Consider the following 25,180-nt stretch of genomic DNA (forward strand, 5'->3'; position numbering starts at 1 on the left):
TAAATTCATTATGTGTTCCTTCATTCTCTTTTCATTTTTTGATTCATCAATAGAATCATAAATGAATTTTTTTAAGAAGTTGCCTCTTTCACATCAGAAGATATGGAAAATACCTTTCATATCAGTTTACTTAGGTCTTCATTGAACATTTCGTAGATGTGTCATATAGATGGATGATCATATGGTACAGAAGCCTCATAACCCATGTAACCATCCCTCCTCAAGACTGGGTGCGATTTTTCCTCATTATAAACAGTGCAACTGTGAACAACATTCTTACACATGGGAACACTTCTATAAAGTGAATTCCTTGGAGCAGAATTGCTGGGTCAGATATATGTACCTTAAAAATTCCGGTGGAAATTGCCTTCCAAAAAGCCTTTACTGATTTACATTTCCATCAACAGGCTGTAGTGAGAAAAAGGTGTTTATTATTATTTTAAAAAAGCAAATCAGGGAGTTCCCGTCGTGGCGCAGTGGTTAACGAATCCGACTAGGAACCGTGAGGTTGCGGGTTCGGTCCCTGCCCCTGCTCAGTGGGTTAACGATCCGGCGTTGCCGTGAGCTGTGGTGTAGGTTGCAGACGCGGCTCGGATCCCACGTTGCTGCGGCTCTGGTGTAGGCCGGCAGCTACAGCTCCGATTCGACCCCTAGCCTGGGAACCTCCATATGCTGCGGGAGCGGCCCAAAGAAATAGCAAAAAGACAAAAAAAAAGCAAATCAATAGCTCTCACTTATTGAGTGTTGATTCCATGTCTAGCACTGTGCTGAACACTTGACATGCATTTCAAAATTTCATCCGCACTAACCCTATGAGAGTCAGAGGCACTGTTATTTTCTTCGTGACCCCATGGCTATGCAGCTACAAAGGGCATAGCCTAGATTAGAATTCAGGTTCATCTAACTGCAGTGTTTGTGTTCTTTGTTAGGTCTGGATTCCTGGTCAGTAATTGGAAATTGTTTTTCTTTTTTTTTTTTTTAGGATTAAATGAGATTATGTCTTTGGTGTTACAGTATTATTAGCCGCCATAGTTCCTTTCTCTGTTAACTCCTATAAAATTGGACATGATCCAGTGCTTCCTGTGATTCTGGTTCCAATCTCTGGCCTTAATTCTCACCAGTAAACAGATGACTCTTAAAAGCTTCCTCTCCCATCCAAACCTCTTGTCCTCAATGTTCCTGTAGCTTAGGTCCAGGTTATATATCCCTACCTGAATGTCCTGTGCTCCTTTTATGGAAAACTAAAGTGCTTGTTGCCCTCCAGCTCTGAACAAGCACTTTCTCTGTATTTATTTATTTGCTTTTTTTAGGGCCGCACCTGCAGCATATAGAGGTTCCCAGGCCACGGGTCCAATCAGAGCTGCAGCTGCCAGCCTGCACCACAGCTACAGCAATGCCAGATCCAGGCCTCATCTGCGACCTACACCACAGCACATGGCAACCTCAGATCCTTAACCGGGTACGTGAGACCAGGGATCAAACCCATATCCTCATGGATACGGGTTGGATTCGTTTCTACTGAGCCACAATGGGAGCTCCCTTTTCTCTGAATTTAAATCATCGTCCCAACAATTCTCCTGGTTCACAGCCTCAGTCATCTTTGACTCTTTTGTTCTTTGCTGAACCTCCAAAATTCAATCGTCAGCTTTGTCAAAGTCTCTTGCTCTAATTTAAGCACTCTGAACTACTCAATGTAACCTCTCAGCCTGGCTCCAGTCTCTGCCAGCTTAATCTTTCTAAAGCATAGCTGGGAATATACCACACCTCTGTTCGAAAACCTTCCTGCCTTCTCCTTGCTCAAAGAAGAAAATACACTTTGCATTCAAATGTGTCTGATCTTGCCTCATGCTGAACCTCTCCACTCTCTAGAGCACCTTTCACATCTTTATTTTTTCCTGCAGGGCTTCTACCCACATTTCATTCAGCTGGTCTAAATCCTATGTCAATGTCATTTTCTAGTTTCTCCCAAGTCTTTTGTTCAAACAGGGGTTCACCCCTTGTGAAAGTAATATCTCCCTCCTTTTCTTTTTCTTTTCTTTCTTTTTTTTTTTTTTTTTTTGGTCTTTGCAGGGCTGCACTGACAGCATATGGAAGTTCCCAGGCTAAGGGTGGCGTCAGAGCTGTAGCTGCCGGCCTTACACCACAGTCACGGCAACATGGGATCCTTAACCCACTGATCTGGGCCAGGGATCCAATCCACATCCTCATGGATACTAGTCGGGTTTGTTACCACTGAGTCACTGCGGGAACACCAATATCTCCCTCCTTTGAATTCCTATGATGTGATAGACTGTATATCCATCTATCCAGCTCCCTTCAGGCCATCATGGGACACTTGACCTTATATTTGTATGAGTGGCTACCGTTTTTCCTTTTGGACTGGAAATTCTGTGAAGTCACAATTCACAGTTCACATTGTATTTGCCATGCGCATGGCACATAGACTTGCAGATAGTACATGCTTAGTGAAGATATTTGAGTGAGCTAGTACATTCATCCTTGGGAATAAATCATTGCATGGATTAAGGTATTGCTAGCTGCAACAACAGTCCCCGACATTTTAGCAATGTAACTACTTTTTGGGGGGTTACTAGTGAAGGTGCACTTTCATTGACCACTTGTATTTTTCTGTAAGGAATTATCTGTTCTTTAATAAACACTCCCTCAGAGTTCCCTTTCTTATTGATATTGAACTATCTTTGTCTACAAAAGAAATTACATTCTTCTGTTGTTTATGTCATCATTTGAAAAGTTATTCTGGGAGCTTCTGGCCAGTGTGGCAGAGGAAGCTGACATGGAAGAAATGCCATTCTGCTTCTGTATATTTCAAATGCTGGGTACAGTGTATTAGCAGAATTTATGGCCATGTGGCTGAGCTAGGACCCAAGAGGAGGAAATCCCCAGGTGCCGGAGATGAAGGGCTGCTCACACAGGGAGGCACTGTGGAGCATCTGCGGAGAGCTGGAAGTCACAAAGGAGCACTGTTCCAGTTACCATGGCTGCATAACAAACTTCTCCCAAACTTAGTGGTGCAAAACAACCATTTATTGTGCTCATGGGTTCTGTGGGGCAGTGCAGGAACTCGGACAGGGCACGGCAGGGACAGCTCGGCTCTGCCTCACCATGTCTTGGACCTTAGATGGAAGATTGGAAGGCTTGGGGCCAGAATCACCTGCAGGCTCATTCGCTGCTATGTCTGGTGGTTGGTCCTGGCTGTGGACCACAACCTTGGCTGTGGATGTTAGATGGACCCTTTCTACGATGGCCTCTTCCTGTCACTTAGCTTCCTCCCAAAATGGTGGCTAGATTTCAAGGGTGAGTGGAGGAGAGAGAGGAGAGAACCACTGGAAATCATCTTTTACGACCTATCGTTGAAAATCAGTGTCAACATCACATTAAGGGAAGCACACGTGGCAATGGATATGTACTAGTACATCCTTCTTTGGAAGACACAACCTGCCATAGGTACCTTGACACAGAGACGATAACTAGAAAAACACCTACCGTTGGCCCAAGGAGGCTGCAAGGAAGTTTGTCATCCCCTTGCAAAAAAAGAGTCAGCTGCTAGACATTTGAGTGTCAAACCCTGCACCAGCTCAAGAGTGAGGTCTGAATGCTCATTACTGCATGATTCAGGGACCACAGTCTCAGAAATTGGCATATTCACTGGTCTGATACCTCTGAAACCCAAGACCAGGCAGAGAGCAAAGGGAAGCATATGCAGAAATGTGAAAGTTTCCATCGCTCAGGGAACACTGGAGTCCTGCAGATAGCAATCTCTCTAAAGATGAGCTCACAGTCAAAGACTGAAAATAATGTTACGAAATGAACTACAAAGGACACTTGACAGATGCAGCAGATGGGAGATTTTTACTGCAAAACCAAAAAGAATAGACATCTTGGAAAAATGTTTATAATACTCAAGGAGACGAAGGAATGGAAACCATAAGGCAAGAATGGGTCAGTAGGAATAAGAACAGAAGAGTTCCCTGGTGGCCTAGCAGGTAAAGGACCTGGCATCCCTGCATCTTGGGTCATTGCTGTGGTGTGTGTTCGATTCCTGGGCTGGGAAGTTTCACGTACCATGGGTGTAACTAAAAAATAACCATACAAATTGCCAAGATCCATTAATTATTTAAGGTTTGCAAAAATATAATATTATAATACTGTCATTCCCTTATTTATTATCTGGGATACTCTATGAAGGGACACTTCTCTCTCATCATTCATGTGGATAAATACTTGATTCTTTTTTTTTTTTACTTCCTCAATCATGACTTTATTTTTTTTTAACTTAATGAATTTTATTACCTTTATTGATTCTTTTTTTATATGAAAAACAATGACTGGTTTCCAAGTCAAGTTGATTCTTTAGTATCTTCCAAAGATGATGAGTGAGGTGTTGTTTTTGTAAGGTATACATTTAAGTATTATGCATATTTAATATATTGCAATTCATTGCAGTTAGTATTCCCTTTAATGTTTATAGCCTCATCTTTGGTCAGTTGGATTCTCTTCAAGTTGGTGACTACCATGATCGTAATAATCTTAGATTTCTATATTTCTGGGATGAAAAGATGTTCTAGGCTCCTCTTAAACATTTCCTTCCACGGACCTGCAATTAACTATTTCTTTAGGGGCCCTAGCTCTTATTAGTTGAGTTTGTTTGTTTGTTAGGAATGGGGCCATTCCTAACATTATTAGTTTCTCATTAGTATCTCATTATTAGTTTCAGTGGACAGAGCTGGGAAACACATTTTTTTTTTTTTTTTTTTTTTTTTTTGTATCTTTGCCTTTTCTTGAGCTGTTCCCACTGCATATGGAGGTTCCCAGGCTAAGGGACGAATCAGAGCTGTAGCTGCAGGCCTACACCACAGCCACAGCAACACGGGATCTGAGCTGCATCTGTGACCCACACCACAGCTCACGGCAGTGCCAGATCCTTAACCCACTGAGCACGGCCAGGGATCAAACCCGAAACCTCGTGGTTCCTAGTCAGATTCGTTAACCACTGTGCCATGACGGGAACTCCGGAAACACTTTTTAAGAATCTTATACTGATTCTTCCTTCCTTTCTTTCTTAGGGGTTGCTTACCTGTGGCATATGGATTTGATCCCCCAGGCTAGGGGTTGAATTGGAGCTGCAGCTACTGGCTTACACCACAGCGGCGCCAGATCTGAGCTGTGTTTGTGACCTACACCACTGCTCACAGCAACGCCGAATCCTTAACCCACTGAGCAAGGCCAGGGATCACACCTGCCCCCTCATGGACACTGTTTTGGGTACTTAACCTGCTGAGCCATAATGGGAACTCCAGATACTTTCAATTCATACTGAAGACTCATACTTAAGACTTTGGGGTTTAATTTGTCACATTGATGTTAGATCTGTATCTTTTTGTCTCACACTGAAAATACTTGTTCCCATCAGTGCTAATATGAATATTCATTTACTGAGTCATCTTGAACTCTGATTTTTTTTTTTTTTTTTTGGCCATGGCATGCATCAGCTTGATATGGGATATCAGTTCTCAGATGAGGGACTGAGCCCTGGGCCACAGCCTTGAAAGCATTGAATCCTAACCACTAGACCACCAGGGAACTCCCAACCATCTTGAACTTTGAAGTAGATACTGTGTGTTCAGGGTGGCGGAGCGATAAGATGAAAGGAGCTTAGGTCCCTGATAGCTTGGCACCAGCCCTGGGGTGTCTCCAGGCTTTTATTCAAGGGGAAATCTTCTTGTTTAAGCTACTTGGTCTGGATTTTCTACCATTTGAAGCTAAATAATATAGGATCTACCATGGATTTCCAATTTTTTAAAGGATTGATATATAGTAAATGCATTTAACACTAAAATTATATGGAATTTACTGTTGTCATTGGTACAGAAGACCTCTAAGAATCTTTCCTCAAATTACTATGAATATCACTAGTTTTTATCGTACTATGGAATTGTGAAGGTCTCAATTATAGCTCTATTATCCTTTTTTTCAACTTTAGAAAGTGGTTTGGAAGGAGTAAATATATTTTTATGTGTGCTTGTTTAAGTGACTGTTTTTATTTTATTATTTATTTATTATTTATTTATTTTTGGTCTTTTTAGGGCCACACCCACCGCATATGGAAGTCCCCAGGCTAGGGGTTGAATCAGAGCCGTAGCCACCAGCCTACACCACAGCCACAGCAGCACAGGATCCAAGGCTGCGTCTGTGAGCTGCACCACAGCTCATCACAATGCTGGATCCTCAACCCACTGAATGAGGCCAGGGATCAAACCCGGGTCCTCAGGGATCCTAGTCGGGTTCATTACTGCTGTGCCACAACGGGAACTCCTAAGTGATTTTTTAAAAATTGCCTCCAACACACATTTTATATTGTCTGTGATACTTTGTTATGTGTTAATCTGCATCCCCAACCCCCAACTTCATATGTTGAAGTCCTAAACTCAACCTTGGGAGGTAACCTTTTTTGGAGATAAAGTCTTTACAGAGGCATCAAATGAATATGAGGTCATCAGAGTGGGGCCTAATCTAATACGACCAGTGTCCTTATGAATAGGGGAAGTTTGGACACGGAAAGATGTGCAGAAGAAGATACTGTGAGGATACAGGGAGAAGAGAGTCATCTACAAACCAGCGAGAGAGGCCTGGAACAGATCCTTCACTCACAGTCCTTAAAAGGAACCAACACCGTCAGCACCTTGATTTTGAACTTCTAGCCTCAGAACCATGAGACAATAAACTTCTGTTTTACAAACCACCCATTCTGTGGTAGCTTGTTATGGTAGCCCCAAGAAACTAATATATGTATTTATTGTTTTCTTGGCACAGTTTCCTTATTCTTTCTGCTATTATTTAATAATAACATTTATTTTTTATCTTTGATTTTAAAAAGCAAGTGTTCTAAAAGACAAAAAAGATAAAAAATAAAAGGAGTTCCCATCGTGGCTCAGTGGTTAACAAATCCGAGGTTGCGGGTTCGATCCCTGGCTGTGTTCAGTGGGTTAAGGATCCAGCGTTGCTGTGAGCTGTGGTGCAGGTCACAGATGCGGCTCGGATCCTACGTTGCTGTGGCTCTGGTGTAGGCCGGCGGCTACAGCTCTGATTCAACCCCTAGCCTGGGAACCTCCATATGCCACGGGAGCAGCCCTAGAAAAGGCAAAAAGACAAAAAGTAAATAAATAAAAAGCAAATGTTCTTGATCTTTACTATCCCCTTTCCCTCAGGAAAATGCTTAATTAAACATCCATTATTTTCAACTTTTGGGTTTTCCATGTCTCCTTTTTAATTGTCTCCATCCTCAAAATACTATACCCTTACTCAAGAATCTCTCATGTTGGAGTTCCCATTGTGGCTCTGAGGGTTAAGAACCCAACTAGGATCCATGAGGAGACAGGTTTGATCCCTGTCCTTGCTCAGGGGGGTAAGGATCCGATGTTGCTGCAAGCTGTGATGTAGGTCACAGATGCAACTCAGATCTGGTGTGGCTATGGCTGTGGCATAGGCTGGCAGCTGAAGCTCTGATCCGACCCCTAACCCAGGAACTTCCATATGCCTCAGGTGTGGCCTTAAAAAGGAAAAAAAATTTAAAAGTAAATAAATATAGCTCTTTTGACATTGTTGTTCTTTAATCAAATTGTTCACCACTTCCTTTTTCTTAAAACTCTCTTTGCCTTTGGTTTTTATTGGCACCCCTCTCTTATTTCTTCTATATCTTTAGCCATTCATTTTTAGTCTTCTTTGTGGTCAGCCTATTCTCTGCCTCTCTCAAATATTGGTGCCCTTGGACTTAGCTCTTATTCTTAACTTTTCACTTATACCCTCCACTGACCCTGAACAGCCTTATCTATTCTCAAGACTTTATATTGGGGAATTTCTGATGTGTCCATGAGGATGTGGGTTTGATCCCTGGTCCCATTCGTCGGGTTAAGGATCCAGCATTGCCAAGAGCTGTGGTGTAGGTAGGTCACAGACATGGCTCGTGTCCAGCATTGCTATGGCTGTGGCGTAGGCGGCTGCTGCAGCTTCAATATCACCCCTAGCCTGGGAACTTCCATCTGCCCCAAGTGCAGCCCTAAAAAGAAAAAAAAAAAAAGACTTTATAGCTGCTGATGACTACCAAATTGGTTTCTCTTGGCTAAACCCACTCCCACCTCTGGACCACAGGCACCATGAGCTCATTTTATTCACAGCTGAATTTTTCCTCTTATTCAAGCTGGTTCCTCATCTCTTTTCCTTCATGACATGAATGTACAAGTCATATACAGTTCCCAGGTCCTATAGATGCTACCGCATGAACCTCTCTCCGGCTTGTCTCTTAAGCTCCTTTTTCCAGATTTGGGCCCTCACTACCATTCACCTAAACAATGGCAGTAGTTTCCTAGTTGACTTTCTCATTCCCATCTCTCTTCTAATATTGCCAAAGTTAAAGCAATATTTTAAAATTGTAGGTTAAATCCTTCAACGGCTCCCACTATTTATAGCTGTGGCTTCCAAAACAGGGTGCATGAACTTCAAGATATGATCTATTGGGGGTTGCTGTCGTGGCTCAGTGGAAATGAATCTGACTTGTATCCACAAGGACACAGGTTTGATTCCTGGCCTTGCTCAGTGGGTTAAAGTTCCAATGTTGCCATGAGCTGTAGTGTAGTTTACAGACTTGGCTTGGATTAAGTGTTGTTGTGGCTGTGGTGTAAGCCAACAGCTACAGCTCCGATTCAACCCCTAGACTGAGAACCTCCATATGCCGTGGGCACGGCCCTAAAAAGACAAAAAAAAAAAATACGATCCATTGGAAGAGAAAATAGAATTCCTATTGCATGTATATTTTGAATTTCAGAACTTTCACCTAGCATAACACTTAGTAGGTACTCAGCAAATGCACGTTGAATGAATTAAAGCAGGGCTGGCAACCTGTAGTAAAATATGTGTTATTAAATATTTTAGACCTCTAGTGGGCCATAGAGTCTTTGTTACAACTGCTCAACTCTGCTCTTTAGGCCAAAGGGAACTATAGAAAACAGGTAAATGAATGGTCACTTCTTTCTGCATTCCAATGCAAGTTTATATTCTAAGACAGGTAGCAAGCTAGATTTGATCTGGGGACAGTTTGCTGACCCCTGAATTAGAGTATAGGGGAGGGAAGCCTGTCTAGTGACAAGATTTCGAAGGTAAATTAGAACAGTGCCTGGAGGGTTCCATTTGCAAAACTAAAGAGTTGGCAAAATAGAGTTTGGAGTTTTTATTCGAAGACCAGTGTCAGAGACATTAAATAATCACATATAAATGTTTTATTATAAATTATGATAAGTGCTATGACAAGAATCACAGGATGCTATTAACATGTATCAGAAAGTCGAAAAGCCTGGAAAGCCACTTGCCAACTCTACAGTGATACTAACTGAGCCAAAAGCTGGCTGAAATGTTTTAGCTCTTCTGTGTCCCTCTATTTCCTTTCTGTTCTCCAGGGGAATGGAGGTATGAGAAGAGGTAAGAAGCATTTTTTTTTTAAGTAGCTTTTTTAGGATTTTAAAATTCAAAATGTAGGCTGGGGGATTTGAGTGGATGGAGGAGAGCCATTAAAAACCTAAAAAAAATGGAGTTTATGGTGGCACAGCAGATTAAAGATCTGGTATTGTCACTGCTGTGACCTGGGTTCGATACCTGGCCAGGGAACTTCCACATTCCATGGATGCAGCTAAATATAAATTAATTTAAAAAAATCCTAAAGCAGTAATGCAGGCAGGAGATGAGGGTACCTCAGACCAGGGTGGAGATGTAGAGAAATAGACAGATTAAGGGATTCCCTTGTGGCTCAGTGGTTAACAAACCCGACTAGGATCCATGAGGAGGCAGGTTTGATCCCTGGCTTCACTCAGTGGGTTAAAGATCCATTGATCCCATGAGCTGTGGTGTAGGTCACAAACACAGCTCAGATCTGGCAACGTTGTGGCTGTGGCATAGGCTGGCAGCTATAGCTCTGATTTGACCCCTAGCCTGGGAACTTCCATAAGCCCCAGGTGCTGGCCTAAAAAGAAAAAAGAAAAGAAAAGAAAGAAATAGACAGATTAAGTGATGCTTAGGCAGGAAGACCAGCAGGTCTTATTGATCAGCTATTTAGGAGAAGAGACAGGTGGTCACTGTGGCTATCAGGTTTCTACCTTGGGCACCTTGGAAGGTAGCAATGTCATGCACTGTCAGGTAACACTGAAGGAAATAGGCTTTTAGGGGGAAACATGAAATACCCAAGTAAAGATGTCTCATAAGCCATTGTTTACATGCCTATTCCTCAGAGGAAAGGCCCAAAGATACAGATTTAGGATTCTTTGAGGAGTGTCACAAAAGAGATCATCACTCCAGCCAAGCCTGCATCCCTTGAAAGAGTGGTCCATTTGATGCCTCTGGGTCATCAAATGGACCAACGACACACTGTAGAGTGGCTTGACCAACTCCCCCTGACCTGGACTTAGCTTAAGACTTAGCTTAATGGTCATCTCCTCCAAGCCTCTTGGGAGACTGAGCCACCTTCTGTGCTTCCACTGCGCCCTGTAGGCACCTTTTTATGTAAGATTTAACTTTTGCTCAATTACAATATATTTTTTCCCCACTCAAAACCTTCTCATGGGAGTTCCTCTTATGGCTCAGTGGGTTAAGAACCTGAGATAGTATCTATGAGGATGTGGGTTTGATCCCCTGGCCTCAATCAGTGGATTAATTATATGGCATTGTCACAAGCCGCAGAATAGGTTGCAGATGTGGCTCGGACCTGTCATTGCTGTGGCCGTGGTGTAGGCTGGCAGCTGCAGCTCCAATTCAGCCCCTAGCCTGAGAACTTCCATATGCCACAGGTGCAGCTATTAAAAAAAATTAATTTCTCTCGATCCCAAGTCTTTTTATTGTTAACTTGAGAGAGCATTTGTTTTGAGGGAGTTCTTTGTGTCTTCCCTGGAATATATGTACTTTGTTCTTTTTATTATCTCTTTCTATGTGTTTTTTTTTAAACAGTCCTTTTTTTTAGTTATATAAAGTATCCTTACTTTTTCTTTTTCCACTATAATTAGAGGTGATCGTGTTTTCAGGAAACAGGATCAAAAAATTTTTTTTTAATTTTAGCACATTGCTTAAGTTGTACATTCTTGCAGCTGTAGTCTTTTCCCCCCAACCTTTTATTTTGGAAAATTTCAAGCATACACAAAAATGTAGAGATAAGAGTATAATGAGCCCTCGTGTATTCATTGTGTGAACTTTTTCAAAATACGCAGTTTTAAGAAAGTTTTCTTTCTTTCTTTTTTTTTTTTTTTTTTTGCTTTTTAGGGCCACACTCGTGGCATATGGAGGTTCCCAGGCTAGGGGTCCAACCAGAGCTACAGCTGCCAGCCTACTCCACAGCCACAGCAACACCAGATCTGAGCCGCATCTGTGACCTACACCACAGGTCACAGCAACGCCCGATCCTTAAACCACTGAATGAGGCCAGGGATGGAACCTGCAACCTCATGGTTCCTGGTTGGATTCGTTTCTGCTGTACCACAACGAGAATGCCAAGAAAGTTTTTTCTTGACCTTGTTTGATAAAATGCCCCAAGAGGCCTTTACTCTTAGTCCCTTGGTGGCTTTTTTCTGTCCTGTTTGAGAGGATTCTAAGAAGAAAAGGAGGGTGTGCCTTGGAGCTGAAAGAAAGCTGTCTGATCATCTTTACCTTTACAAGTACAAGAAGAGAATAGTTCTTAGAATGGAATCTGGATTGTGATTCAGTCTTTTGAGACTGGGGAGTAGGAGTTCCCAATGTGGCCCAGAGGGTTAAGAACCTGACTAGCCCTCCCCCATGCATCTGCTTCTGTAAAGTTGCCTCTGCAATTACAACCCTGGCTGTTCTCACTCTGGTCCATCCTGCCAAGCACGGACCTGGAAGAGCTAGCCCATAAAAGCCTTGTGAAACCCTTCTTTGGGGCTCATACTATGGAGAGTGATCTCCTCTGGGCCCACCAGCATAATAAACCTGAGTTCTCCAATTAAAAAAAAAAAAACAAAACAAACAAACGAAAAAAACCAAAAAACCTGACTAGTGTCCATGAGGAAGCAGGTTTGATCCCTGGCCTCACTCAGTGGTTAAGGATCTGGTGTTGCTGTGAGCAGTGGTGTAGGTCTCAGACGAGGCTCAGATCCTGCATTGCTGAGGCTGGGGTGTAGGCCAGCAGCTGCAGCTCCAATTTGACCCCTAGCCTGGGAACTTCCATATGCCGCAGGTGTGGCCCTAAAAAGAAAAACAAACAAAAAAAGACTGGAGAGTATAATTTGCTCCATATCTTCGTTTAGATTTGTTGTTATTTTTATTATTGTTGCCCTTATGGTTGTCTTGTTTTCTCAAGTCTGGAGAAATAAACCCTATGAAATCCAGAGAGACTCCAAGAGCATTAAAGAAAGAATGAGCTACTCTTCTTTCTTGGTTGCTTGGATCAACCCCAAGGATAAAGAGGATGGTGGCAGCATTGGTGAATAACGGGGAGCCTCTGAGGTAGCTCAGAGCTGGAGGACTTGGCAGGTCCTCTTGGAGACATGCAGGTGGGCCCTTGGCATCCTTTGAGGTTGTGACTCTCCCCTTCTCTCTGCTGTCCCCAACAGCATTTCCTAACCCTCTTAACTCCCATTCCGTAGCCCCAAACTCTCTCGTTCCCACTCCTGCCTTTAACAGCCAACACTGTGATGTCAAAGCAGACCCAAGACCTCATCTCCAAGTCCCAAAGACCTCTCCCCCTAGCAGCACAGGGAGGTTCTCAGGCTAGGGGTCAAATTGGAGCTACAGCTGCTGGCCTACACCATGGCCACAGCTGCAGTATAGGTTGCAACTGTGGTTTGATCTGATCCTTGGCCTGAGAACTCCATATGCCCCCAGGCAGCCAAAAAAGAAAAAATAAAAGGAAAAAGTCAAACTCATACAACCATAGACTGGTACTTGCCAGGGGCTAGGATGGGTCCTGGACATGTGAGATTTTGCGTGTGCCCTTTAAGAATGGAGTCTCTTGGAGTTTCCGTCGTGGCGCAGTGGTTAACAAATCTGACTAGGAACCATGAGGTTACAGGTTTGATCCATGGCCTTGCTCAGTGGGTTAAGGATCTGGTGTTGCTGTGAGCTGTGGTGTAGGTACAGACATGGCTCGGACCCCGTGTTGCTGTGGCTGTGGCATAGGCCAGCAGCTACAGCTCCAATTAGATCCCTAGCCTGGGAACCTCCATATGCTGAGGGACTGGCCCTAGAAAAGGCAAAAAGACAAAAAAAAAAAAAAAAAAAAAAGAATGGAGTCTCTTTCCTACAGCCCTCTGGTTCTAAGTCCTGCTGACCCTCCTCACAGCCAAACTTTATAAGGCTCATCTGCCCGGTATGGTACCCCTGCTCTGGGAGACCAACGTGGGGCTTGGAATCCTTACACCCTTGGGAGAACCTCTGCAGTTGTAATTCTCCTCCCATTTGTGGTTTGTCTGCCTGGGGGTCTGGGATCTTGAATGCACCACATCTCCGCCCCTCCTATCCATTTCATTGTGGTTCCTTCTTTATATCTTTAGTTGTGGATCTTTTTCTGCTAGTCTTCTGGTCTTTCTCATCAGTAGTTGCTCTGGGAATTGTCATTTTGGTGTGTCCATGGGAGGAGGTGAGCTCAGCATCTTCTTACTGCACCATCTTGGCCACATCTTCTTTAATCCCCTTATGTTTTCTTTTAGGAGTTTTGCACTTTCAGGTCTTAGGTGTAAGTCTTTAATTCATTTTGAGTTGACTCTTGTGCATGGGTATAAGAGAGGGTTCAGCTTTATTCATTTGCATGTGAATATCCAATCTTCCCAACACCATTTGTTAAAGAGGCTATTCTTTCCTTATTGTGTATGCTTGGTGCTCTTGTCAAAAGTTGATTGACTGGCTGTATATGTATGGATTGTTTTCTGGACTCTCTTCTGTCCCATTGGCCTATGTGTCTGTCTTTATGCCAGTATTGTCCTAATTACTTTAGCTTTGTGACATTTTGAAATCAGAAAGTTCAATGCCTCCAGCTTTCATCTTCTTTTTCAAGATCATATTGGTTATCTGGGGTCCTTTGGGGTTCCATTTGAATTTTTGAATTGTTTTTGCTACAACTTTGAATTTTTTTCCTTTTTCTTTTTTTGCTTTTTAGGGCCACATGTGTGGCATTTGGAACTTCTCAGGCTGGGATCGAATCAGAGCAGTAGCTGCCGGCCTATGCCACAGCCACAGCAATGCAAGATCCAAGCCACTTCTGCAACCTACACCACAGCTCATGACAACACCAGATCCTTAACTCACTGAGCAAGGCCAGGGAATGAACCCACAACCTCATGGATACTACTCGGGTTTGTTACCCTTGAGCCACAACAGGGACTCTAAAGTGGTTTTTTCTTTTTCTTTCTTCCTTTTTTTTTAAAAATATTTTTTGGTCACCCGAGGCATATGGAATTCCCAGGCCAGGAATCAGAGCCGAGCTGTATTTGTGACCTAAGCTGCAGCTGGGGCAATGCTAGGTGCTCTTGTCAAGGGAGGACAAGGGATTGAACCTGCATCCCAGTGCTCCTAAGACCCTGCAGATCCCATTTGCCACAGCGGGAACTCCTGAATTATTGTGCATTGGGGTTTCAATAAGCATGGCCTAGAATCTGTAGATTTTTGGGTAGTATGGGTATATGACAATATTAAGTTTTCCAGTCCATGGAATGGACTTTTCATTTGTTTCTTCTTTAATTTCCTTTATCAATGTTTTATAGACTTGTAGTGTGTAATTCTTTTACTCCCTTAGTTTATTCCTAAGTATTTTACTCTTCTGGATGCTATTATAAATTGGGTTTTTTTCCTAATTTCTTTTTCAGATGGTTTGTTGTTAGTGTATAGAAATGTGAGTGATTTTTGTTTGTTGATTTTGCATCCTGCAACTTTCATGAATTCCTTTATGAGTTCTAACATTTTTTTGGCAGAATCATTAGAGTTTTATATATATATCATGTCATTGGAAATAGGGACAGTTTTTACTTCTTTCTTTCCAATCTGGATGCCTTTTCTGTCTTTTTTTTTAATAATGATGTTTATTTTTTCCATTAGAGCTGGTTTACAGTGTCCTGTCAATTTTCTACTGTACAGCAAGGTGACCCAGTCACACATACATGTATACATTCTTTTTTCTCACATTATCATGCTCCATGATAAGTGACTAGATATAGTTCCCAGTGCTATACAGGAGGATCCTTTTCTATCTAATTGCTCTGGCTAGGACTGCCAGAACTATGTTGAATAAGAGTTTTGAGACTGAGCATCCTTGTCTTGTTCCTGATCTTAAAAGAAAGCTTTCAGTTTTTAGTATCAATTATGATGCTAGCTGTAGGCTTTTCATATATAGCTTTTTTTTTCTTTCTTTTTAGGGGCTGCACTCATGACATATGGAAGTATATGAAAGTTCGCAGGCTAGGGGTCTAATCGGAGCTACAGCTGCCAGCCTCAGCAACAGCCACAGCAATGCCAGATCCTTAACTCACTGAGTGGGGCCAGGGATTGAACCTGCATCCTCATGGATCCTAGTTGGGTTCATTAACCCCTGAGCCACAAAGGGAACTCCCCATGTATAGCCTTTTTAACGTTGAGATAATTTCTCTCTATGCTTAGTTTGTTGAAATTTTTTATTATGAAGGGGATATTGAATTTTATCAAGTGTCTTTTTTGCATCTACCGAGATGATCATGTGATTTTTAAATCTTTTATTCTGTGATGTAGTATGTCACATTGCTTAATTTGTGTATGTTGAACAATTTTTGCATGCCAGAGATAAGTCTCACTTGGTTATGGTGCATAATGGTAATATTTTTTGAGAGAATACTAAGCATTCCATTGTCTTGTACATGAAAACTTGCTGTTGGACTTTAAATTGTTTTTATATTGCTAAATATCTATGACTTTGAAAGAATTCATTAAAATATTGAAATATTTAAAAGAAAAAAGTCTTCTTATTTTAGCTATATTCTTAAAGGCCTCTTGCTCTAAAATTGCAAGAATATGTTTTTACATGTGATAACTAAACTTTTCATTTAAATCTATATGAGTATTTAATTTGTGTGCTGAAAAACAAATTAGAAGAATATTTATTTCCGAAATACTTTTTTTTTTTCGTATTTTGTGTCCTGAATCTGTTGTAGCATCTCACTTTCATCAGCATTGTTGAAAGAAGAAGAAAAAATGCCAGTACTATCTCCTGAGATCAAATTTGAGCCTTCTAATGTCACCAGAAATTCCATTGACAGTTGTTTTCTTTTTGAGAGCAGTTGGAGGAAAGCAATTTTAGAAACACAAAAGATGAGGAAAGGTAACTTCATTTTTACTCTTATTTTACTTAAAATATAGAAATAATGGCTTGAATTTATATGTACTTTTTTTAAAACAGTCATGAGATGTTGATTTCTTTTCTTTCTTTCCTTCTTTCTTTCTTTTTTTTTTTTTTTTCTTTGTCTTCCTTGGGCTGCACCTGTGGCATATGGAGATTCCCAGGCTAGGGGTCAAATAGGAGCTGTAGCCTATACCGCAGCCACAGCAGCGCTGGATCTGAGCCGTGTCTGTGACCTACACCACAGCTCATGACAATGCCAGATCAAGGCCAGGGATTGAACCCGAGTCCTCATGGATACTAGTCGGGTTTGTTAACTGCTGAGCTGAAACGGGAACTCTTGAGACATTGATTTCTGTAACATTTATGTAAGAAGGAGAATACCTCAAGTTTATGGAAAAGTTTTAAAAATGGAGGTAGATTAGAATTAATTTACTTAAGGATATTCTGTGACTCATGATGGAAACAAATTCTAAAAAATTACTCTTGAGATCAGAGTAGTACTTTTATTTTATTTTATTTTATTTTATTTTATTTTATTTTATTTTTAGGGCCCACCCACAGCATATGGAGGTTCCCAGGTCTAACTGTACCTGCAGCTGCCGGCCTACACCACAGCCACAGCAACGCTGGATCCTCAACCCACTGAGTGAGGCCAGGGATTGAACCTGCATCCTGGTTTGGATTCGTTTCCACTGCACCATGACAGGAATTCCTCATTTTTATATTTTAAGAAACTCACATCTTGAAAAGAACCTTTTTATATTAACAATTCTAATCAAAACTTTATTATTTGAGTGAGCTATGTGGAAAACATATCTTTTTTTTTTTTTTTTTTTTTGTCTTTTTGCCATTTCTTGGGCCACTCCTGCGGCATATGGAGGTTCCCAGGCTAGGGGTCCAATCGGAGCTGTAGCCACTGGCCTACACCAGAGCCACAGCAACACGGGATCCAAGCCGTGTCTGCAAACTACACCACAGCTCATGGCAATGCCGGATCCTTAACCCACTGAGCAAGGACAGGGATCGAACCCGAAACCTCATGGTTCCTAGTCGGATTTGTTAACCACTGCGCCACGACGGGAACGCCTGGAAAATATATCTTGTAGTTATTCAATAAAGACTTATTTGAGGACTTTCAACTTATATATGAATGTAATAGATTTCCCCCTTCATTTGAAAATATAATTGTGTTTCCTGAATTCTGCCTTTGGCTTTATTAATGGAAATATAATTCTTGAAAATAGCAAAATTCAAACTCCTTAACCATTCCATCATGTCAGGGGATCCTTAATCCACTGAGTGTGTTGCTATATTTTTTTCACGTTTTTCACTAGAATCGCATTAAAGATACTCAGAAGACAACAGTTTAATCTGTACTCCTACCTCCAAATCTAATTGCTGAAAAGAGACTATATGTTTTTGATCAAGACAGATAATCAAAGGTGGCAAAATAGCATTTTGAGCATTTAATATAACTCCAATCTCATTAAATATAATTCTGATCCCATTAAGTACTATTGCTATTTCTATGCTAGACTTGCTTGGCAGAGAAAGCTTAAAAAACAATTCTCTATGTTCAAAAATCACCTAAACCTTTAACCTTTTAATCTGCTTTTTTCCATTTACAGTCTTCATTTTGAAGGGTTTTTTGTCTTGTTTTGTTTGTTTGTTTGTTTTTTGCTTTTTAGGGCCGCATCTGTGGCATAGGTAAGTTCCAGGCTAGGGATTGAATCAGAGCTGCATCTGCTGGTCTACGCCACAGCCACAACAACGCCAGATCCGAGCAGCCTCTGTGACCTACACCACATCTCCGCCTGATCCTTAACCCACTAAGTGAGGCTAGGGCTCGAAACCGCATCCTCATAGATACTAGTTGGATTTGTTTCCTCTGTGCCACAAAGGGAACTCCCTGAAGTTTTTTGTTTGTCTCTTTTGTCTTTTTAGGGACATACACATGGCATATGGAAGTTCTCAAGCTAGGGGTCGAATCGGAGCTGTATCTGCCAGCTTACACCACAGCCACAGCCACAGCCACACCAGATCTGAGCCGCTTCTTTGACCTACACCACAGTTCATGGCAATGCTAGACCCTTAACCCACTGTGTGAGGCCAGGGATTGAACACAAGTCTTCACGGTTACTAGTTGGGTTCATTAGCACTGAGCCACAATGGGAGCTCCCTTGAACTTTTAAAAATAATAATAATAATTTGGCAACCTCTTTTACCAAATCCATGAATTCAGTAGAAGCCCTCTTGATGCTTCAGATGTTGCTGTTTATAGATCTGGTGTGGAATCGTGTAGAAAGAACATTGAAATCAATGCCTGAAATAGAATTCTTTCCTCTTTCATTGCTGGCTCAGATACTCATATATTTGCACTTCTTGATGATGTACACAAAGGCAGGAAGGTGAAAAGATTTAAAGTACCAGATCTTGTAAGTGCACTCTTGAACGTGCTTTTAAACTCTACTTCAATGTGAATGTACCGAATGTTCTGGGAATTCTGATGGAACAAAATAATGAAGGCAGAGGACAGAAATGACTGTGGGAGACCTGAGAAGCTGCCCTTCTTAGTGCTGATTCTTAGCTCCTTGATCAGCTCTTTCCTCTAATCCTAGGAATTGAAAGGTATTCTCTTAGGAAAGATGCTAGCTACATTACATTTCTTTTCTTCCTCCCCTTCCTTCCTTCCTTCCCTCCCTTCTTTCTTTTTCTTTCTTTCTTCCTTCCTTCCCTCCCTCCCTTTTTTCTTTTTCTTTCTTTCTTTCTTTCTTTCTTCCTTCCTTCCTTCCTTCCTTCCTTCCTTCCTTCCTTCCTTCCTTCCTTTCTTTCTTTCTTTCTTTCTTTCTTTCTTTCTTTCTTTCTTTCTTTCTTTCCTTCTTTCTTTCTTTCTTTCCTTCTTTCTTTCTTTCTTTCTTTCTCCCTCTCTCTCTCTCTCTCTCTCTCTCTCTCTCTCTCTCTCTCTCTCTCTCGCTTTCTTTCTTTCGTCTTTTTAAGGCCATATCTGCAGCACATGGAGGTTCCCAGGCTAGAGAGTCAATCTGAGCTGTAGCTACCGGCCTATGGGAGAGCCACAGCAACTCAGGATCCGAGCCACGTCTGCAGCCTACACCACAGCTCACAGCAACACCAGATCCTTAACCCAGTGAGTTAACACTCGTCCTCATGGATCCTAGTAGCGTTCATTAACCACTGAGCCACAACGGAACTCCTAACTTTATTTTCTTAATGGCTGGTTTAGTATACTTAGCATGCATTTTAGTATACAGCAAAAGAAGTGATATGCAGTTAATCAAGAAATAATAAGATGGTTATTATACTGTTTTTCATTAGAATATACCACGGCATTTGGTCTAGAAGACTTCAAAGAATGTGTCAAAATGCCATTTTTACCAGGATTGCAAAATTGCCAAAAAAGTGTCAGTTCCACTCCGCTAGATGTTCATAAAAGACTCCTGCGGGCTGATACTGAGATGCCTCCTGTCAGGTAGGTCATTTCTGTTCGAGTCTCTCTTGTTGAATATTTATCTGAAGTAACACTGTTGAACGTAGAGATTTTTTCTGGCTAGTGAATCTAATTCTTGCCTACTATTTTTTTTGCATATAGGATTTAATTTTTAAAATCTAAATTAGTGGTTTTCACCAGTTTTTACATTTTCAAGAGGCGTTGCCAGAAAGGACATAAGGATTTACTTAAAAAAAAAAAAAACTTTATTGGATATTGCTCTAGTGTGGATTGCTTATGAGAATATTGGAATTTTTAGCAATAAAAATACATGAATTCTCTGTAATATGAACAGGTTCCTGTACCCTGAATACAGAATCTTGTGTTTCATTTCTAGTTTGAAGTGGTGCGAGGGGAGATTCTGATTGAGCTGTCAGCTTCATGAAGACCTCGCATTGTTATCAGAGGAAATGAGTTTGTCAGCCAGAAAAGTCCACTGGCTTTGAATATTGGCATTTAGAACATTATTATTGACACCTTTCCTACTATAAATCAGATTGCCTGACATATTCTGTTTTTGTTTTTGTTTTTGTTTTTTAGGGCCACGCCAATGGCACATGGAGGTTCCCAGGCTAGGGGTCGAATCAGAGCTACAGCTGCTGGCCCGCACCACAGTCACAGCAACGCAGGATCCGAGCCACGTCTGCAACCTACACCACAACTCATGGCAACACTGGATCCTTAACCCACTGAGCGAGCCCAGGTATCAAACCTGCATCCTCATGGATACTAGTCATGTTCATTACCACTAAGCTACAACAGGGAACTCCCTGCCTGATATATCATTAAAAGAAAACTTCTTTGGCGTTCCCTCTGTGGCACAATGGGGTCAGCAGCATCTTGGGAGCACTGGGACATGGGTTCCATCCCCACCCAGCCTGGTGGGTTGGGGATCTGGCATTGCTGCAACTGTGGCTTAGATCATGACTGCAGCTCGGCCCTGATCCCTGGCCTGAGAACTCCATATGCCATGGGATGGCCAAAAAGAAGAGAAGAAAACACAAAACTTTCTCCAAAAGGATCTATAAATTACTTCGAAAGGCAGTCTCATATCCTATTTGGTTTCTGCTTTTATTTATTTATTTATTTATTGTGTATTTTTTGAATGTCTGGTACTAATTCACTTTACCAGCCTTAAAAAAAAGACTAAGCATTCGTAGCAATCTGAGTTGCAAGTCTCTTTAAGGGAGGATATGTATTTTTATATTATCTCCTGCTATAAGGGAACTTTAAAGTCTTCTGCTTATACATAGCACACATGTATTGGAATTTCAGAACGTATTTGCTGAGTTTTTCGTTAGTCTTATTGGTCTTATTAATTACTCTTGACATAAATTTTGGTAAAAAATAAAGAACTAGAACACACTAAAAATGAAAGGTTTTGAATAGTTTAAATTACGAAAATAATTAAGAACTTTGCAGAAAATTTGGGGCAAAAAATAAAAGCAATTATTTGACAATTTACCCATTCTGACATATCCATTTTTATTGTTGGGGATTCTCCTCCATCCTCCTTCATTTTCATGTATTTTTATTTGAGTTGTGATTTTAGTGTACTTACAGTTTTTCATTCTGCCCTGTTTTACTTCATATTACATATACACTTTTTTCCATGTCACTACATAATCTTTAGTCTCTACTGGCCACATTATATTTCATTGGTTGATCCATAGTTTATTTAACTTTAATTTCCCTATCATTGGACTTTTTTTTCAGCCATACCTATGGCAGGTGGAAGATCCCAGGCTAGGAACTTGCCACACCTGACTTGCCACACCTGAACCCATGCCAACCAGAGCCACTGCAGTGACAATGGCCAGATCCTTAACCCACTGAGCCACGACGGAACTCTCCTATCATTGGAGTTTTAAGTTGTTTTGACTTTTTTGGTTTTGCAAATAATACCATAATGACCAGTAGCATACATAAAGCCTTTCCCATCACTTTTCATGTTTATCTGAGTATCAAACTATAAAAATATATAATGAAATAAGGGAGAATCAGAGATAGTAGGAGAGAGATGGTGAGTTGCTAGTAGAGTAGATGGTAGCATTTAAAGAGGGGGCATGAGAGGGACATAGAAAGAAGAGAGATGGCTGGAAACATGAATATGAAACCCTACTTTAGGACAGTGAGTTTCCATCATTACTGAGACACCTGTATCCCTGACACTCGGCTCACTCTTGTCTTTTTCTCTGGAAGTCACAGTGCCTTTTGAGGAGGGTAGGGGTAAAAATTGTATAGCGCTGCCTATGGCCATGGACTTGTCTCAGTCCAGACCAATCTTGCTACCTTTTTCCAATGCTTATGATTATCTGAAAGAAACTGGAAGCCCAGAAAACACCCCTGAATTAGCCTCTAAATTTTATTTTCTGCCTTTTATGCACCCGAGGCATATGGAAGTTCTCAGGCTAGAGGCTGAATCAGAGCTGCAGCTGCCGGCGTACACCAGAGCCACAGCAACACCACACCACAGCTCATAGCAACGCCAGATCCTCAACACACTGATGGAGGCCAGGGATCGAACCCACAACCTCATGGTTCCTAGTCGGATTCATTTCCACTATGCCACGATGGGAACTCCTAGCCTCTAAATTTTAAGTCTTCATTTTGTAATTTTTTTTCAGGGCCGCACCTGCAGCATATGGAATTTCCCAGGAATGGGACCTGCATGCTCATGGATACTAGTTGGATTCTGAACCCACTGAGCCACAATGGGGACTCCCAAGTCTTCATTTTGCTTCCTACAGTTTTCACCATATTTCAGTTTATTATTTTTTTTCATTTGCAATTTGGCTGTTTGTGAAATGACTCCTCAACATTATACATTGGCTTGAGTGTGAATTTACTTCAGGATAATTTACTTAAGGATACTTTACTTAAGACTTTCCTTAAGGATAATTTGAATATATTGTATGCATGTTACGCCAAGGGTTCTTCAGGTACAAAGTGGAAGAGTGGTGTCTAAGTGCCAAAATGTTTACAAAGTGCTTGGCAAGCGTAAATGTTAGTTCTTTTCCCTGTGTCTTTATTTCAGCCATTCTAGTGAGAATATGACGAGTAACCTACAAGTATTTTATTCTCCCCTTCATATCACACAACGCCCTGTGAAAGAACAGTCTTGGCAAAGCAGGGAAGTACTCATTTCTGTCTGTCTTGTTTACAACCCCGTATCCTTTTGTTTTTCTTGTCTCCATATGCAAATATTTGATCTTAAAACTCTGATAAAAGTTTCACGTGTTTTTAAATTTCTTCAATGATAAAATTTTTCAGTGACTCTCAAGGCATCATACTTCGGTAATATAACTGAAAATAGTCCAGAAGTGAAGTGCTTTTAAAAGTGACAGCGGGGAGTTCCCGTCATGGCTCAGTGGTTAGCGAATCTGACTAGGAACCATGAGGTTTCGGGTTCAATCCCTGGCCTTGCTCAGTGGGTTAAGGATCCGGCGTTGCCGTGAGCTGTGGTGTAGGTTGCAGACGTGGCTCGGATCCAGCGTTGCTGTGGCTCTGGTGTAGGCCGGCAGCTACAGCTCCAATTCAACCCCTAGCCTGGGAACCTCCATATGCTGTGGGAGAGGCCCTAGAAATGGCAAAAAAAAAAAAAAGTGACAGCTGACTTGGAGTTCCTATCATGGCTCAGCAGTAACGAACCCCACTAGCATCCATGAGGATGCAGGTTTGATCCCTGATCCCACTCAGTGAGTTAAGGATCCTGCGTTGCCTTGAGCTGTGGTGTAGGTCACAGACGTGGCTCAGATCCCGAGTTGCTGTGGCTATGGTGTAGGCTGGCAGCTGCAGCTCTGATTTGACCTCTAGCCTGGGAACTTCCATATGCCAAGGGAACAGCCCTAAAAAGACAAAATTAAATTAAATTAAATTAAATTAATTAAAAATAAAAGTTACAGTTGACTTATAAAAGTTAGTATAGTTACAAGAAATTTGAAATTCTTATGGGCTAGCTCCTCCACAGCAGATTCAGTCATGACCTATATCCTCTAATAACCTTCTCATTATCTAGGTCCATTCCAGTAGGAACAAAAGTTAATCACGACAAAATTGAGATTGTAGTGATTGATAGGTAAAGAGAGCAAAACTAAGTGAAAATTGATATGTGGCATATCTAGATATCCTGTTCATCTAATCTCTTTTTTTGGCCTCACCTGCAGCTGCACAAGTTCTCGGGCTAGGGATTGAACCCATGCCAAAGAAGTGACTAGAGCCACTGCAGTGACAGCACAAGATCCTTAACCTGAGGAGCCACCAGGGAACTCCCTTTTCATTTAATCTTGATTTCCTCCCTGTAGCATTCCCTGAATTATGATTAGTGATAAGATAAAGATGGGGAAAAGTTAGACATAAAACTGATCCACTGGTAAAATTTATTATCAAAAACCGAGATAGTGACTTGGTTCCTATCTGCTTCTGACTGGATTCTTTGTAATGGAAGGAGTTTCCTTCCTTTAATGTTTATTTTCTTTTTTCTTTATTTTTTCTTTTTAGGGCCGCACCTGCAGCATATGGAAATGCCCAGGCTAGGGGTCCAGTCAGAGCTGCAGCTGCCAGCCTATGCCACAGCCACAGCAATGAGGGATCTGAGCCATAGCTGTGACCTACACCACAGCTCAGGGCCACACTGAGCAAGGCCAGGGATCGAGCCCACATCCTCATGGATACTAGTCAGGTTTGTTACCACTGAGCCAGGACAGGAACTCCAGTGTTTATTTAATTTTCCTACGATGTCCTTCAACAAGTGAATTTCACTGAAAGCAAGCTTCTTGTCTATTATTGCTTATAAAAAGAATTAATGTACTCTGGATTTCTATAAAAGTGAATTTATGACAATATATAATTTTAGGATAAAGAAGACTAAGCCAACATGCACTGTGACACCTCTTCAGGAGAAATCAAAAGGTAGACTAGCTTGTCTTTTTCTCCTACCAGATGTTTTATTAAGGGTGTGGAATTCTTCTCTTTTTTTAAACTTCCTTTCTATCTATTGACTTAGTTGTCCTTATTTTGCTAATGCTTCTTGTACATATATATATTTGTCTTTTGTCTTTTTAGGGCCACACCTTCGGCATATGGAGGTTCCCAGGCTAGGGGTCAAATTGGAGCTGTAGCCACCAGCCTACACCACAGCCATAGCAACTTGGGGTCTGAGCCGAGTCTGCGACTTACACCACAGCTTGTGGCAACACTGGATCCTTAACCCACTGATAGAGGCCAGGGATCAAACCCACGTTCTCATGGATACTAGTTGGGCTCGACACCGCTGAGCCACAAGAGGAACTTCCAGATTACCACTA

General features: G+C 41.6%; 1 protein-coding gene across 4 annotated transcripts in view; it reads left to right on the forward strand.

Annotated features, from left to right (window-relative positions):
* Window positions 1-25,180, forward strand: part of C4H8orf89 (chromosome 4 C8orf89 homolog) — a 30,186-nt gene that overhangs the window by 1,732 nt on the left and 3,274 nt on the right. For 2 of the 4 annotated variants that reach the window (XM_021089233.1, XM_021089234.1), the window contains exons 2-5: window positions 16,182-16,348; window positions 19,703-19,856; window positions 22,912-23,007; window positions 24,730-24,785. In XM_021089233.1, coding sequence (XP_020944892.1) covers window positions 16,222-16,348; window positions 19,703-19,856; window positions 22,912-23,007; window positions 24,730-24,785 — 433 coding nt within the window. In that variant the 5' untranslated portion in view covers window positions 16,182-16,221. Of the gene's footprint in view, window positions 1-2,117; window positions 4,005-16,181; window positions 16,349-19,702; window positions 19,857-22,911; window positions 23,008-24,729; window positions 24,786-25,180 lie in introns of those variants that run through there. The other 2 variants (XM_021089231.1, XM_021089232.1) reach the window with 2 other exon arrangements.

This window comes from Sus scrofa, chromosome 4 (assembly GCF_000003025.6).
Source record: "Sus scrofa isolate TJ Tabasco breed Duroc chromosome 4, Sscrofa11.1, whole genome shotgun sequence".
NCBI lineage: Eukaryota > Metazoa > Chordata > Mammalia > Artiodactyla > Suidae > Sus > Sus scrofa.